Consider the following 12,033-nt stretch of genomic DNA (forward strand, 5'->3'; position numbering starts at 1 on the left):
TAGACTTTCAATTCAATCTCATTTCTGTCTCTAGAGTTTGTAAGGAAAATTCTTGTTGTGTCTTTTTCAATTCTGATAATTGCTTTCAGGTCCTTTTGACTGGCAAATTGATGGGCCTGGGTAGTATCTCCGAAGGGCTATATTTTTGGATCAGCTTTCCAAATAATTTCGATTTGTCTTCTGTTCCTTTGAATAAACAATCATTGTGTAACACGACTACTAATGAAAAAAATCTTCTTTCGCATCAAAGAATGGGTCATAGTGCATTTTTTCCTTACCTTCAATGTCAAATTTATCCATTAGCGAAACAATCGCGGACTCCTTTTCCATCTAGCAAAACTCGTGCTAGTAGCATTTTTTCACTAATTCACGTTGACATTTGGGGACCATATCATATCTCACATCCCGATGGCTCTCGATTCTTTCTTACAATTGTAGACGATTATTCCCATGCTACATGAGTTTTTCTGATGCAATCAAAGAGTAAAGTACTTTTCTATCTGAAAATGTTCTTTTCTCTATCAAAGAATCAATTTGGGAAATTCATTCAGCATATTCATATTGATAATGGAAGAGGATTCTTCAATAATGAATGTGCTTCCTTCTTTTCTTCCCATGGGGTCTTATATGAGAGTTCATGCACTTACACCCCCACAACAAAATGGGGTTGTGGAGCGTAAACACTGTCATCTCTTAGAAGTCGCACATGCCCTCAAATTCTAGGCTTCTATTCCAGAAACTTTTGGGAAGATTGTGTGGTCATGTCAGCTTACTTGATCAATCGTATGCCCTGATGAATGAACTCCTTTTGAGTTACTTTTTGGGAAGAAATCGGAGCTTCATCACTTGAAAGTTTTTGGCTACTTATGTTACGTCACCACAATGGGCCCTTGGGACAAAATGGGTCCCCGTGCCCGTCGTTGTGTATTCATGGGATATCCAAGTCTGTAGAAGGGATATTGTGTTTTTGAGCCTTCTACAGATGATTTTTTTCGTAAGCAGAGATGTTGTTTTTCATGAAGACATATTTTCGTTTCGTGACGAAGTATCGTCTAATGAAGATTTTGGCCAAATGACTAATTCTCATAGATTCTTATCTGAAGAAGAATTTATTCAAGATCCTCAATATATTTTGGCTGCACCACCGGATCATCCAATATCATCCCCAACATCATCTCCAATTCCAAATGAGATTTTGACTCCCGTTTCGATCTTGGACCAAACAATTGAGAATCTTGAAGAAGATTCCGGTCCCTCATCAAGCACATCTACATCGGCACCTATTGCTGACAAGCCATTATCTTCTATGCCTGAGTATGATCCACCACAACGCTCATGTCATGTCACCCGTCCACCTACATGGACTAAAGATTATGTTTGTGCTACCCAAAATTCACCAGGTACTCATTACCCAATATCGTCATATGTTTTTATTCATCGGCTTTTACCAGAACATGAGCTGTATTAGTCGTACATCAGAAGAATGAGAATCGTCTTCTAATTATGAGGCATTTATTAATCCACGTTGGCAAAAAGTAATGGAAGCAGAATTATAGGTTTTAATCGATAATCAAACTTGGGAAATTGTGACACTACCTCCTAATCGTAAACCGATTGGTTGCAAATGGGTGTACAAGATTAAATATAAAGCATATGGCTCTATTGAACAATGCAAGGCTCGATTAGTGGCCAAGGGGTTTACACAACGAGAAGGTTTTAATTACCACAAAACCTTTTCCCCAGTAGCAAAAGATGTCATAGTTAATTTCTTCTTATCGATTGCTGCTTTTTGTGACTGGCCACTACACCAGATGGATGTATACAATGCCTTCCTCCATGGTGATTTATATGAAGAAATATACGTGGAACTTCCTAAGGGTTTACGGAAACAGGGGGAGTCCAAAGTATGTCGTCTCCGCAAATCCCTTTACAGTCTCAAACAAGCTTCCAGACAGTGGTATGCCAAGTTTGCCAATGCACTACAGCTACAGGCTTTAAGCAATCTAGACATGATTATTCCTTGTTCACGTGGACGAAATGTATGTCATCTATCTACTTGATGATATATGATGGCAATATACTTATTATGGGAAATGATGAGACTGCTATCAAGAGTCTTAAGGGATATTTGCATTCTACATTTCACATTAAAGATTTGGAATCACCCAAATATTTTCTTGGAATTGAAATTGCTCGATCAGACCAAGGGATTTCTGTGAGCTAGCAAAAATTCATATTGGAAATTATACCAGAAACAGGTCTATCAGGATGCAAGCCAACTGTTATTCCTATCGAACAAAATGTCGAATTAACTACAGTTGATTATGATGCAGGAACATCCCAAGATGATGATCCTATACTCAAGGATCCATCAAGTTATCAGAAACTCGTTGGAAAGCTTATATATTTGACTATAACGAGATCTGATATATGTTATGCAGTACAAACACTCAGTTAGTTCATGCGTAGTCCTAAACAGTCCCATATGGATGCTGCTATAAAGGTTGTAAAATACTTGAAGAAATGCCCAAGACTTGGAATTCTCCTTTCTAGAAGATGCAATATGGAAATGATGGTCTATTGTGATACAGATTAAGCAACTTGTCCAATGAGTCGTAGGTCCATCACTGGTTACTGTATTAAGCTAGGAGAATCTTTGCTTTCATGGAAAACGAAGAAAAAACCCATTGTCTCATTATCATTAGTTGAAGTAGAATATCGAGCCATGGCAAAAATCACAAGTGAGATAGTATGGATATTAGGCCTACTTCAGGACCTTGGGATACAAGTTAAAGGACCAACCAAATTATTTTGTGATAATGATGCGGCTCTCAAACTTGCGGCAAATCCTATAGTACATGAACGGATGAAGCATATAGAAGTGTATTGTCATTTCACTCGAGACAAGATCCAAGAAGGAATAATTGAGACAAGAGGAATCGGAACCACATAACAGCCTGCAGATATCTTCACAAAAGCTCTATGTCAAAAATAACATGCATATATATTGAGCAAGCTGGGTGTCTTGGATATCTATAAGCCCCCAGTTTGAGGGAGAGTGTTGGAAGATATGCTCGAGATTCTTGGAAGATGTGCTCGAGATGTGGGAATCAATCCTGATTGTGATTGATACAACACATCAATCAAGGATTCGGATGAATCAACTTGAGATTAGTATAGATTAGAATTGATCCATTTGAACCAATCTTTTCCTTTTATTGTTCATACTTTGTACTACATATACTGAACATTGTACATGCAAAACTTCAAGTTGAATCAACACAAATTCAGATTCTCTTCATTCTTCTCTTTCTCACTTTGTGACAAAGTTCCGCCATGCGGAAGTTCCTTATGGTTTGTTTGGGAAGGAGAGAAGTGGGGAAATGAAAGGGGTGTAAAAAGTGGGCTAAAAAATTGAATTTCTGGTTTTCTTGGCCAAAAGCTCGACTTGGAGGAATAATTGATGAGAATCATTTTATTTACATATGTGAACGAGTACCTACGATGTTGTGACTCGAGAGTGTTGCAAATTGGACTGCTAAATCGTCCATGGCTGCTCTGGACACGCGGTTTCCGTAAAACCGTGAGCTTCTACATGCTCAATTGGTTTGATTACAAAGCGGGGAAACAGATGAAATGAGCCACTCTTCCATTTAGTTGACGTAGCATGTCGCAGGACGACATACGTCACCGTGAAATTTCGTGGAATGTCCAAAAACTTAAATTAAGAAGGCGTGATTTAACTCAAATACTTTAATGCTCCTTTCCAAGCGTAGACTAGACTTTGCTCTAAATTAAAATAAGAGAATGTATAGCCGAGGAGGCAAATAGGGCCTCGAAAGGTTTGAACTTAGAATTTGCAGCTATGATATAAAGTGAAATTTGGTGGAACTATATCCAAGTATTAACAGTGTAAACTATTTGCGGAGGACCGGGTTTTATTTAAATACATTGACAATCGCCATAAAAATAATGCAAAAGGAAAGCAACTGTAGAATGAACGAAATACACCAAGGTGTAATATATGTTTATTTATTCAAATCATAGATAATACCGATTGATCAACTGAAATTAGTGACTGGGAGGATGTGGCACATCCCCACATTTTGCTGTTGACGAGTCGTCAATCATTCGATCACCAGCATCATCTGAAGGCTGACAAGCCGAGGTCCCGCTTGTCGTTCCGTCGTCTTCCAAGTCATCTAAGAGGTACGTCTCAACTCCCCAAAAATAAATGTAAGCGAGAACAAGCCAGAATATCAGACGACGGATAGGACGATGATGACTCCAAAGAAAGAGAGGGTACTCTATCATTGTAGCACCTGAGATAATTAGGAGGAAAACGAGTCCCAAATAAAATATGGTGTGAGCAAGCCAAGGGAGTTTTCCAACGGTCAAGGTGACACCAGTTAAGAAAGCGATGGACATCGCCGGGAGTGCAATTATTAGCAGTGGTCCTGAGTGCCGGTCTGCAGCTATCGCAGCTTCGACGTCGTGCTGTTGCGCATAGATGAGGTTGATGACGGCGATCATTGAGCAGAACATCGCGATGGTGTTGGAAATTGCGAAGGCCTGGAACAATCTCTTGTCCAGCATCGTAGCCATGCCCCAGTCATCTTTAGAGGCCGTGTCCGAGCCGTTAAATCCTCCAGGGACTGCAAAACCAGCTGCGAAAGTCACAGTGGCCACAAGCGTTGCCACCAGCAGACGTGTATTAATCCAATCCTTCATGAGGTCTATTTTTAGCTTCTTTTTGCGGAGGGAGTATATTGAATACGCTTCATCTCGAGCTTCCGGCCTAAGTAGGAGTAAGTATCCTCCTACAGCTGGACTTTTCCCAAATGTCGAGGATGACAACACTATTAATGTCAATCGCTGAGATGCCGCGAATATAAGAAGGAAAAAAAGAACAAATCGTTACCATATCGATAAAGGGAAAGAACTCTAGAGTAATCAACTAAAGGGAAACTTTTACATTTTAAAGAGTTAACATCAGAGTACAAGTTCTTTTTAGATGAAAGAGGAGGCATAAAATTAAATGTACATGATTTATCGTTTCATAAGTTGAGTTTATCTTAATGTTATGAGATTATGCCATACATAGAGTGGGCAAAATTTGCCCCATTGACCCCTGGCTTTTTGAAAAAAAAGAAAGAAAAAAGAATGCAACACGACCCCCGGCTTCTATACGTGACCGTATCTATAGGCTCAATTAATCAAGATATATATCAATTTATCTATGTATTTGTCGGAGATATTTAACTTGTTTCTGCAAGCGGACATATTCATGGCCACAAGCTTTAACTACCTCCTATTAAGACTAAATTAGAGATTGCAGACCATTAATCCTAGAGGAGTCTCGGCTATTCTAGTAATTTGATCAATGCTTCAACATTGCTATCGATTGGGAGACATAATGATTTGAATACAAGATCTGCGCTTTACTAAAATATTAGTCTATGGATATTTCTAGCAAGTTGATAAATAAAATAGTTACCTACCTTCCGTAACGTAGGCTCCCTTCTGATGCGATCTAGAGCAATGTCATAAGCAGTCAAGCATTCGTGGTTGATCCAGATGGGAATAATTCTTTCATCCATCACAAGAGGAATCAAAGCGGCGGGTTGTGAATACATCGCTGCCAAGTGTAGAGTTGTATTTCCAGCAAGATCTACACCATTTATCAGCATCCCCAGTCCTGTATGTCTGAGTATATATCTCACTGCTGAAGATCTCCCATATTTTGCTGCGACATGGAGAATGCTTTGCCCTTGCCCATTTATCAGATGTGATACCGGAAGTAGCTTCTCGATTAGTTCAACATGACCCATCTTGCTCGCAATATGAATGGGAAGATCGCCATTCATATCCCGTTGTTTGGCCAAATATTCTGTTTCCGGTCCTAAGAATTTGAATACTCGGGCCCAACCCGTGTAAGCTGCTAAATGGAATACATTACCGCCACCAGAGTCGGTCATTGCAAATAGCTTCATGTTCTTTTTGAGTATCAAGTCAACCAAATCTGGGATTAGGAGCTCCAAATTAGGGATAAGGATATCTTCCACGTAACCTTAATCACTACTAGGATTGGCAGTCACCGATGTTGGATAACATTGCAATGCTGAAACTAGCAGTGCTAATTTTGATTGAATAAGAAAGCCTTGATCTTGCTCAATTTATGGCTTTTGTCCATTTTAATTTTCATCGGAAGAAGAATACTAGAAGTGCTAAAAATTGTGTACGATGCTCACTTTAGTGCCAAAAGTTTTTGTCGGCTCACTTAAGTGCCAAATCGGAAAAAAAACGATCACTTAAGTACCTTCGGCAAAAAATTCCGACCAAAAATATGACGTGGCTTTTTTAATTAAATGTTAATGCTTATGTGGCTTTTTCATTAAAAAAAAGTCCAAATGGACAATGAGTTGGTCTTTAGGCTCCGTTCGTTTGGCGGAAAATATTCTCCTTTTGGAAAATATTTTTCCGGAATTCATTTTCCTGGAAAATGTTTTCCCGGAACATAATTTTCCGGTGTTCGCGACCAATATGAAAAAGTTTCGGAAAATATTTTTCGCCGGCGACAGCGGCGGTGGCCGGCGGCCGGCGAGCCGCGGAGGCGGCCAGCGGCCAGCGCAGCAGCGGCAGCGCAGCGGAGGCCGGCGACCGACGGCCAACGTCCGGCGTTCGGCGGCGCGATCGGCGACCGCGGCCAACGTCGCGTCCGCGGCGGCGGCGGCGGCGCCAACGTCCAACGTCCGGCCCGGCGGCAGCGGCGGCGGCGTGGCGGTGGTGGGCGGCGAACGGTGGTGGCCGGCAACCGGAGCGGCGGCCGCGACCGCGGCGACCGGGGGTGGCGCGGCCGGCAACCGACGGCGAGCGGCGGCGGCCGGCGACCTTAGTGAAGAAGAAGAAGAAGAAGCTCCGGAAAACGATTTCCGCTTTTGAAGAAGCGGAAGTCATTTTCCGTAGACTTAAGGCTATTTTGTGAGGGGAAGGAAAATATTTTCCCACGGAAAACGTTTTCCGCCCCGAACACTGGAAAATCCGGAAAATATTTTCCGGGAGAATATTTTCCGCCAAACGAACGGAGCCTTAATCACGAAACGACATCATTTTAAAGCAATTTCATCTCTCTTTCTCTCTCGTTCTCTGTGCTCTCTTTCTCTGTCATTCAAGCCATGTTTGACAATTTTTAAGCAGGTTTTGTGGTTTGAAGAGTAGCCCTTCTTCTTGAGTATCTTAGGTTGGAAAGACATCGTGGTTTGGAACAAAACATCAAGCGTTGGTGATTGGTGCCAGAGAAGGAAGATCGAGCGAATGCGAGAAACTTCAAACAGTTGGATAAAAAAAACAGGGGAGAAGAGAGGCATGGCCGGCAAGACTTGGAAGCAACGAATGGTGTCAATCGACGTTGGTGACAACGTCCACCAAGTTTTCTTTCTTCTATCCAACTCTCTAGTCTACCTTCAAAGTGGACCATATTTCCTTTACAAAATATGTTCTCCTCTGCTTGAATTCCGTAATCAAACCCAAACCCACAAATCCATGGATCCAAACCCGAGGAACTACCCACTCCTTGCCTTCGTTCTGCCAAATCGACCCCAACTCTCGCCCTTACCTCCCACCCGACGACGCGTACAACCTATTCAACCAAATGACTCCTTGCCTTCTACCAAATCGACCCCAACTCTCGGCCTTACCTCCCACTCGACGATGCCCACAACGTATTCGACCAAATGCCTCACCTGACCAACCCAAAGGTTGCGTCTTCCCTCGCTTGATCCGTCCCCGCCAACATCATCCAGACCCGGACTCTCCTCCATGCCCTTGAGTGTAATGAGAGGACCTCAGCTAATTGGTGGCTCTTGAGAATTAGGGTTTTTATTTGGGGAATTTGGAAAAAAACTTGATTGTCTAATTTAGGGTTTACATTTGGGCAAAACAATAAAACGACGTCGTTTAGAGGTTTTATGCTGACTGGGCACGCCAGCGAGCCATGTAGGACTGGGAAATTAATAAAATATGGCCACGTCAGATTTTCGACGACCCATATCAGAGTTGGTATTTAAGTAATCGTTTTTTTTTTTAAAAAGGTGACATTTAAGTGATTCGAAAAAAGCTTTTGGTACTAAAGTGAGCACCGTGCACAACTTTTGACACTTCTACTGTTTTTCTCCCAATTTTCATCGCATTATAATTGCTTGATCTACATAGTGTTGACGACATGACATATACCACATCATTTTGTAAGGTTTGAGCATTACTCCCTCATTTATACACATGCATAAATGACTTGTGAGAATTTTGTATTTCTAAAATTATCCTTGTATTACACCTACAACTACCCGCTTACCAATATCTTTATACATATCCATCTAATAAACACGTCTTTATTGGAGAATTAGGACAGATTTATATCAAATGCTAAACGTCCTATATAGTTTGGGACATATTTAATGATTTATAATTGGGAAATCTCATATCGAACCTAATATGTATTAATTACTACATGCTCTTACTTCCTTGATATTTCTTAGGCCATTTAATTAGTAAGTATGCATTTTCTAACTCTACTAGGATTTAAGATGGTTTTAAAATTAACTGATAGGTAAATCTAAATCTCGAAGATGATAAATCATATACCAAATTAAATTTACTTTGTTACAAAGCTAAAGATATAATTTTGTGAAGGGTGGGGCTATTTCCACCCTCATTTTGGATGGAACCAAAAGCACTAGGGTAAAACCAAGAATCGGTCATATTCTGAGTTCCCGAAAAAAGCGAAACTGCTACTGTGCGGTTCAGTTCCCAGTTCTTGAGTAAGAACCAAACCGGGAACCGATGAACCGGAAATTATATATTGTAAGTGATATATATCTTTTTATATAATAATTCCATTGTATAGTGAGAGATATTTTATTTAATCTCTTCTATTTTTTTAGATATGGATTGTCTTAATGAGGATATTATCATCGGTAAACAGAGGTCATGAGTTGAAGTTGAATGAAGATATGTGATGAGGTTTTCTAATAACTATTTTAGTTTAAGAATCTTTGTAAGTGATTAACTATGTTTGTTATTTCTTTTGGTTTCAAGTGGTTATAATTTGGAACAATTTTTCATAGATGATTGAGGACTAAAGTTCTATAATTTAGGTTTTATGTTACGTTTTTTGAACTTTCTATTGTTTATTTTATAAAGTGTTACTATAGATGAATGGACATTTTTGTTGTTGCATTCACTTTCATTTTGATTAACTAAAATGCAACAAAAAAAGGAATAAAAAGATGAAACAAAAAATAAATAAATAAATTGGCTGGTTCCCTAGTAGACCTTGGAGCCGACCCTAAAACAGATTGACAAGATAGGTTCCAGATTCTAAGGTATGTAGGACATGTTTTAAGTTTCAAAAGCTGGGAAATCGGTTTCGACAGGATAGGTTCCAAGTTCTAGGTCGAACCTGAACCGATCCTGAAATCACTCACCCCTAAGAAACCACACCTTTGTATTTGAAGTGACTAGAGTATCTTCATGCTCAATAGTCAAATAAGTAATAATTTAATATTAATTTATCAAATAGTGCATTTGGCTCATTATAACTAATACCACACATAATTCTATGTAGTTCATTTATTAATAAGAGATCAGACTTAATAGTTTTTTTAGGAAAGTAATGATGTAACACTGAGACTTTGCCCCCTTTTAATATAATTGATGTTGGTGTGAAAGTTTATTTCATTCACATAACATTCAGGAACAAAAGGGGGAACCAAATTTGTGTACAATGCAATATGTGTAGAGATTTTATAATAGAATAATGCATTTATACTAATATTCTTTTAATAAAAGGTCATAGCCGCACAGCCCCAATCTTCTTTGCAACCGGATAAACAAGTCATTAGGTTTCTGTGGAATAATTTTGTGGTACCGTTCTCTTCTCGTTTTCAAATTAACGGTACCGTTCTCTTCTTGTTTTCCTTCACTTTTTCCACTCGACACGACTTGCCTTTCATACAAAAGAAACATAAAATGGAAAAATTGGTTTTTATATTTTAATTTTCTGAAACTTGATGAGTAAGTCATCCATTGCTTCACAAAGTGTACTGAGGCTGTACTGGGTACGTTACTCACAATGAGAGTAAAGGACCGTCACCCGGTCATTCTCCTTACTAAAGTGCTTGGTAGCTCATCTATCATATTCTAATGTGAGATAATTTGTTCACTAAAAGAATTATATGGCTGGTTGCAAGCACCCAATGAATATTCAACTACGTTAATAAGTGGGGTTTGGGAATTTATGTGAAAACCCGTAATGGGTTTGGGTAAGGGCAGAAAGTTGCTGCGCGAATTTGAAACGAGGTATGTCTACACATGTATATCTCCAACAAACAGATTTAGCTGCTTACCAAAATATCCACGCATGATGGCACCCTGAATGGGTGGGAAGCCTTGTATCCTCGATGATTCGAGCGGGAGCGAAAATAAAACCTCCTGTATGGCGGGGTCTCCGGAATCGACGGCTAAGTTCAGGGGAGATAGCATATACGCGTTCTTCCAATACACGGGCTCCAAATCTTCGCTCAACAGATGGCGCACGATTTCGATGTCACGATTAAACACGGCCATGTGCAAAGCAGTGTCTCCATGTTTGTTCTTCATCCTCAGGATAAGGTTCTTGTCCTCGACGTTGGGAAGGTCTCTTGTCCGGCGAATCAACATCGCAGCAGCTGTAGATCTCTTAACCCCAATCGCCACGTGGAGGGGGGTATCTCCCCATTCATTTTGGGCGGCTAGGAGATGGACAGGGACACAATCAAGCAGGAGCCTCAGGATGTCGTCCTTCTCGGCGACTACTGCAACGTGGAGTAGTGAATTGTCGAATGCTCCCAGGCAATTGAAAATGGCAGACGGATCGAATTGATTGGTAAGCCTTTCGATCGCAGAAATGAACTCTTCGACATGGGCGTTGAGGATGACACCCGCCAGACTTCGAGCAGCTGCAAGCACTTCCGCTGGATCTTGTTGCTCCGCGTTTCGTGGAGCTGCCAGTGCATTATTGATTCTCTCCCGTCGACGACTCCATATTTCTTCTTCTTTCAGAGAATCCATTTCATCCTCTAACATTTCCTTGAGAGCTCCTCCTCCTTCATCCTTCTTGACCTCCTCCTTGATTGAGATGTTCATGCCAACATCCTCCTCTTCTATAGATAGCTTTACGTCCATCGAGCCAAAGCTATGCAAGTAATGTAGTTACTGCAAGGGAACAAGGATTGTGTAAGGAGAAATTATATCGGTTTAAATACTAAATAATGCTTTCATTTAATTATTAAAACTTTTACAATAGTAAATAGTGTTCTCACAAAATTTAAAAAATGTTGCACAAGATCGTGCAAGCATACAAAATGTTTGCTACGAGAATTCAATGCAAGAAATTACTAAGACACCACTGATTTTCCACTTTAAAGAAGCAAAAGATTATAAGTGCTTGCACGAAAAATCTTCAAGAAAATGAATTAAAGAGTAAATTAGAGTTTCTCTCTAAAAAATTTCTATTTGAGAGAGAGAGAGAGGAGCTGCCTGGCTAATGGTGGCGATAAGTGCTCTCGGATTGAGCTCGGACACGGGACAATTATCAATAAATTCCTAAACCTACTATACAAACGCCAATTTAGTCTTAAATTTTTCAATTTGGCCAATTTAGTCCTAAATATTTTAACGATTTATCAATATAGCCCTTCTAGTCATTTTGATAGGAAATTACTAACGTGGATGTCGGCTATTCAACGTGGCATGACCGACACTGACGTGAATAACTTTTTGCATTTTTTAAAAATTTTTAAAATTTGGTTTTCTTTGTTTTTTTTTTCGTTCTTCCTCCACTAATTGCCAGAGAGGTTGACCCTTGCTGAGCCTCGACAATGGTGCTCACCTGTGGCTGGTCGTTGGCCATTTCTGAGGCTTGGCAACTGGTGGAGGAAGGATTGGAAAAAAAAAAACAAGAAAAAAAGAAAAAAAGTTACAGAAAATTTAGAAAAG

At 40.0% G+C, this 12,033-nt stretch overlaps 1 protein-coding gene across 1 annotated transcript; it reads right to left on the bottom strand.

The window, feature by feature from the left end:
- Nucleotides 1–3,867: 3,867 nt before the first annotated feature.
- LOC115680040 (protein ACCELERATED CELL DEATH 6-like) lies at nt 3,868–11,809 on the bottom strand. Its single transcript, XM_030603786.2, has 3 exons — nt 10,404–11,809; nt 5,502–6,022; nt 3,868–4,875 (listed from the first exon to the last, which is right to left on the bottom strand). The coding sequence occupies exons 1-3, from the start codon at nt 11,218–11,220 to the stop codon at nt 4,072–4,074; spliced, it is 2,142 nt and encodes a 713-aa protein (XP_030459646.2). The 5' UTR covers nt 11,221–11,809; the 3' UTR covers nt 3,868–4,071.
- Nucleotides 11,810–12,033: the final 224 nt, after the last annotated feature.

This window comes from Syzygium oleosum, unplaced genomic scaffold (genome assembly GCF_021117445.2).
Source record: "Syzygium oleosum isolate NSW1041296 unplaced genomic scaffold, Sole_v2.1 Sole_v2.10, whole genome shotgun sequence".
NCBI lineage: Eukaryota > Viridiplantae > Streptophyta > Magnoliopsida > Myrtales > Myrtaceae > Syzygium > Syzygium oleosum.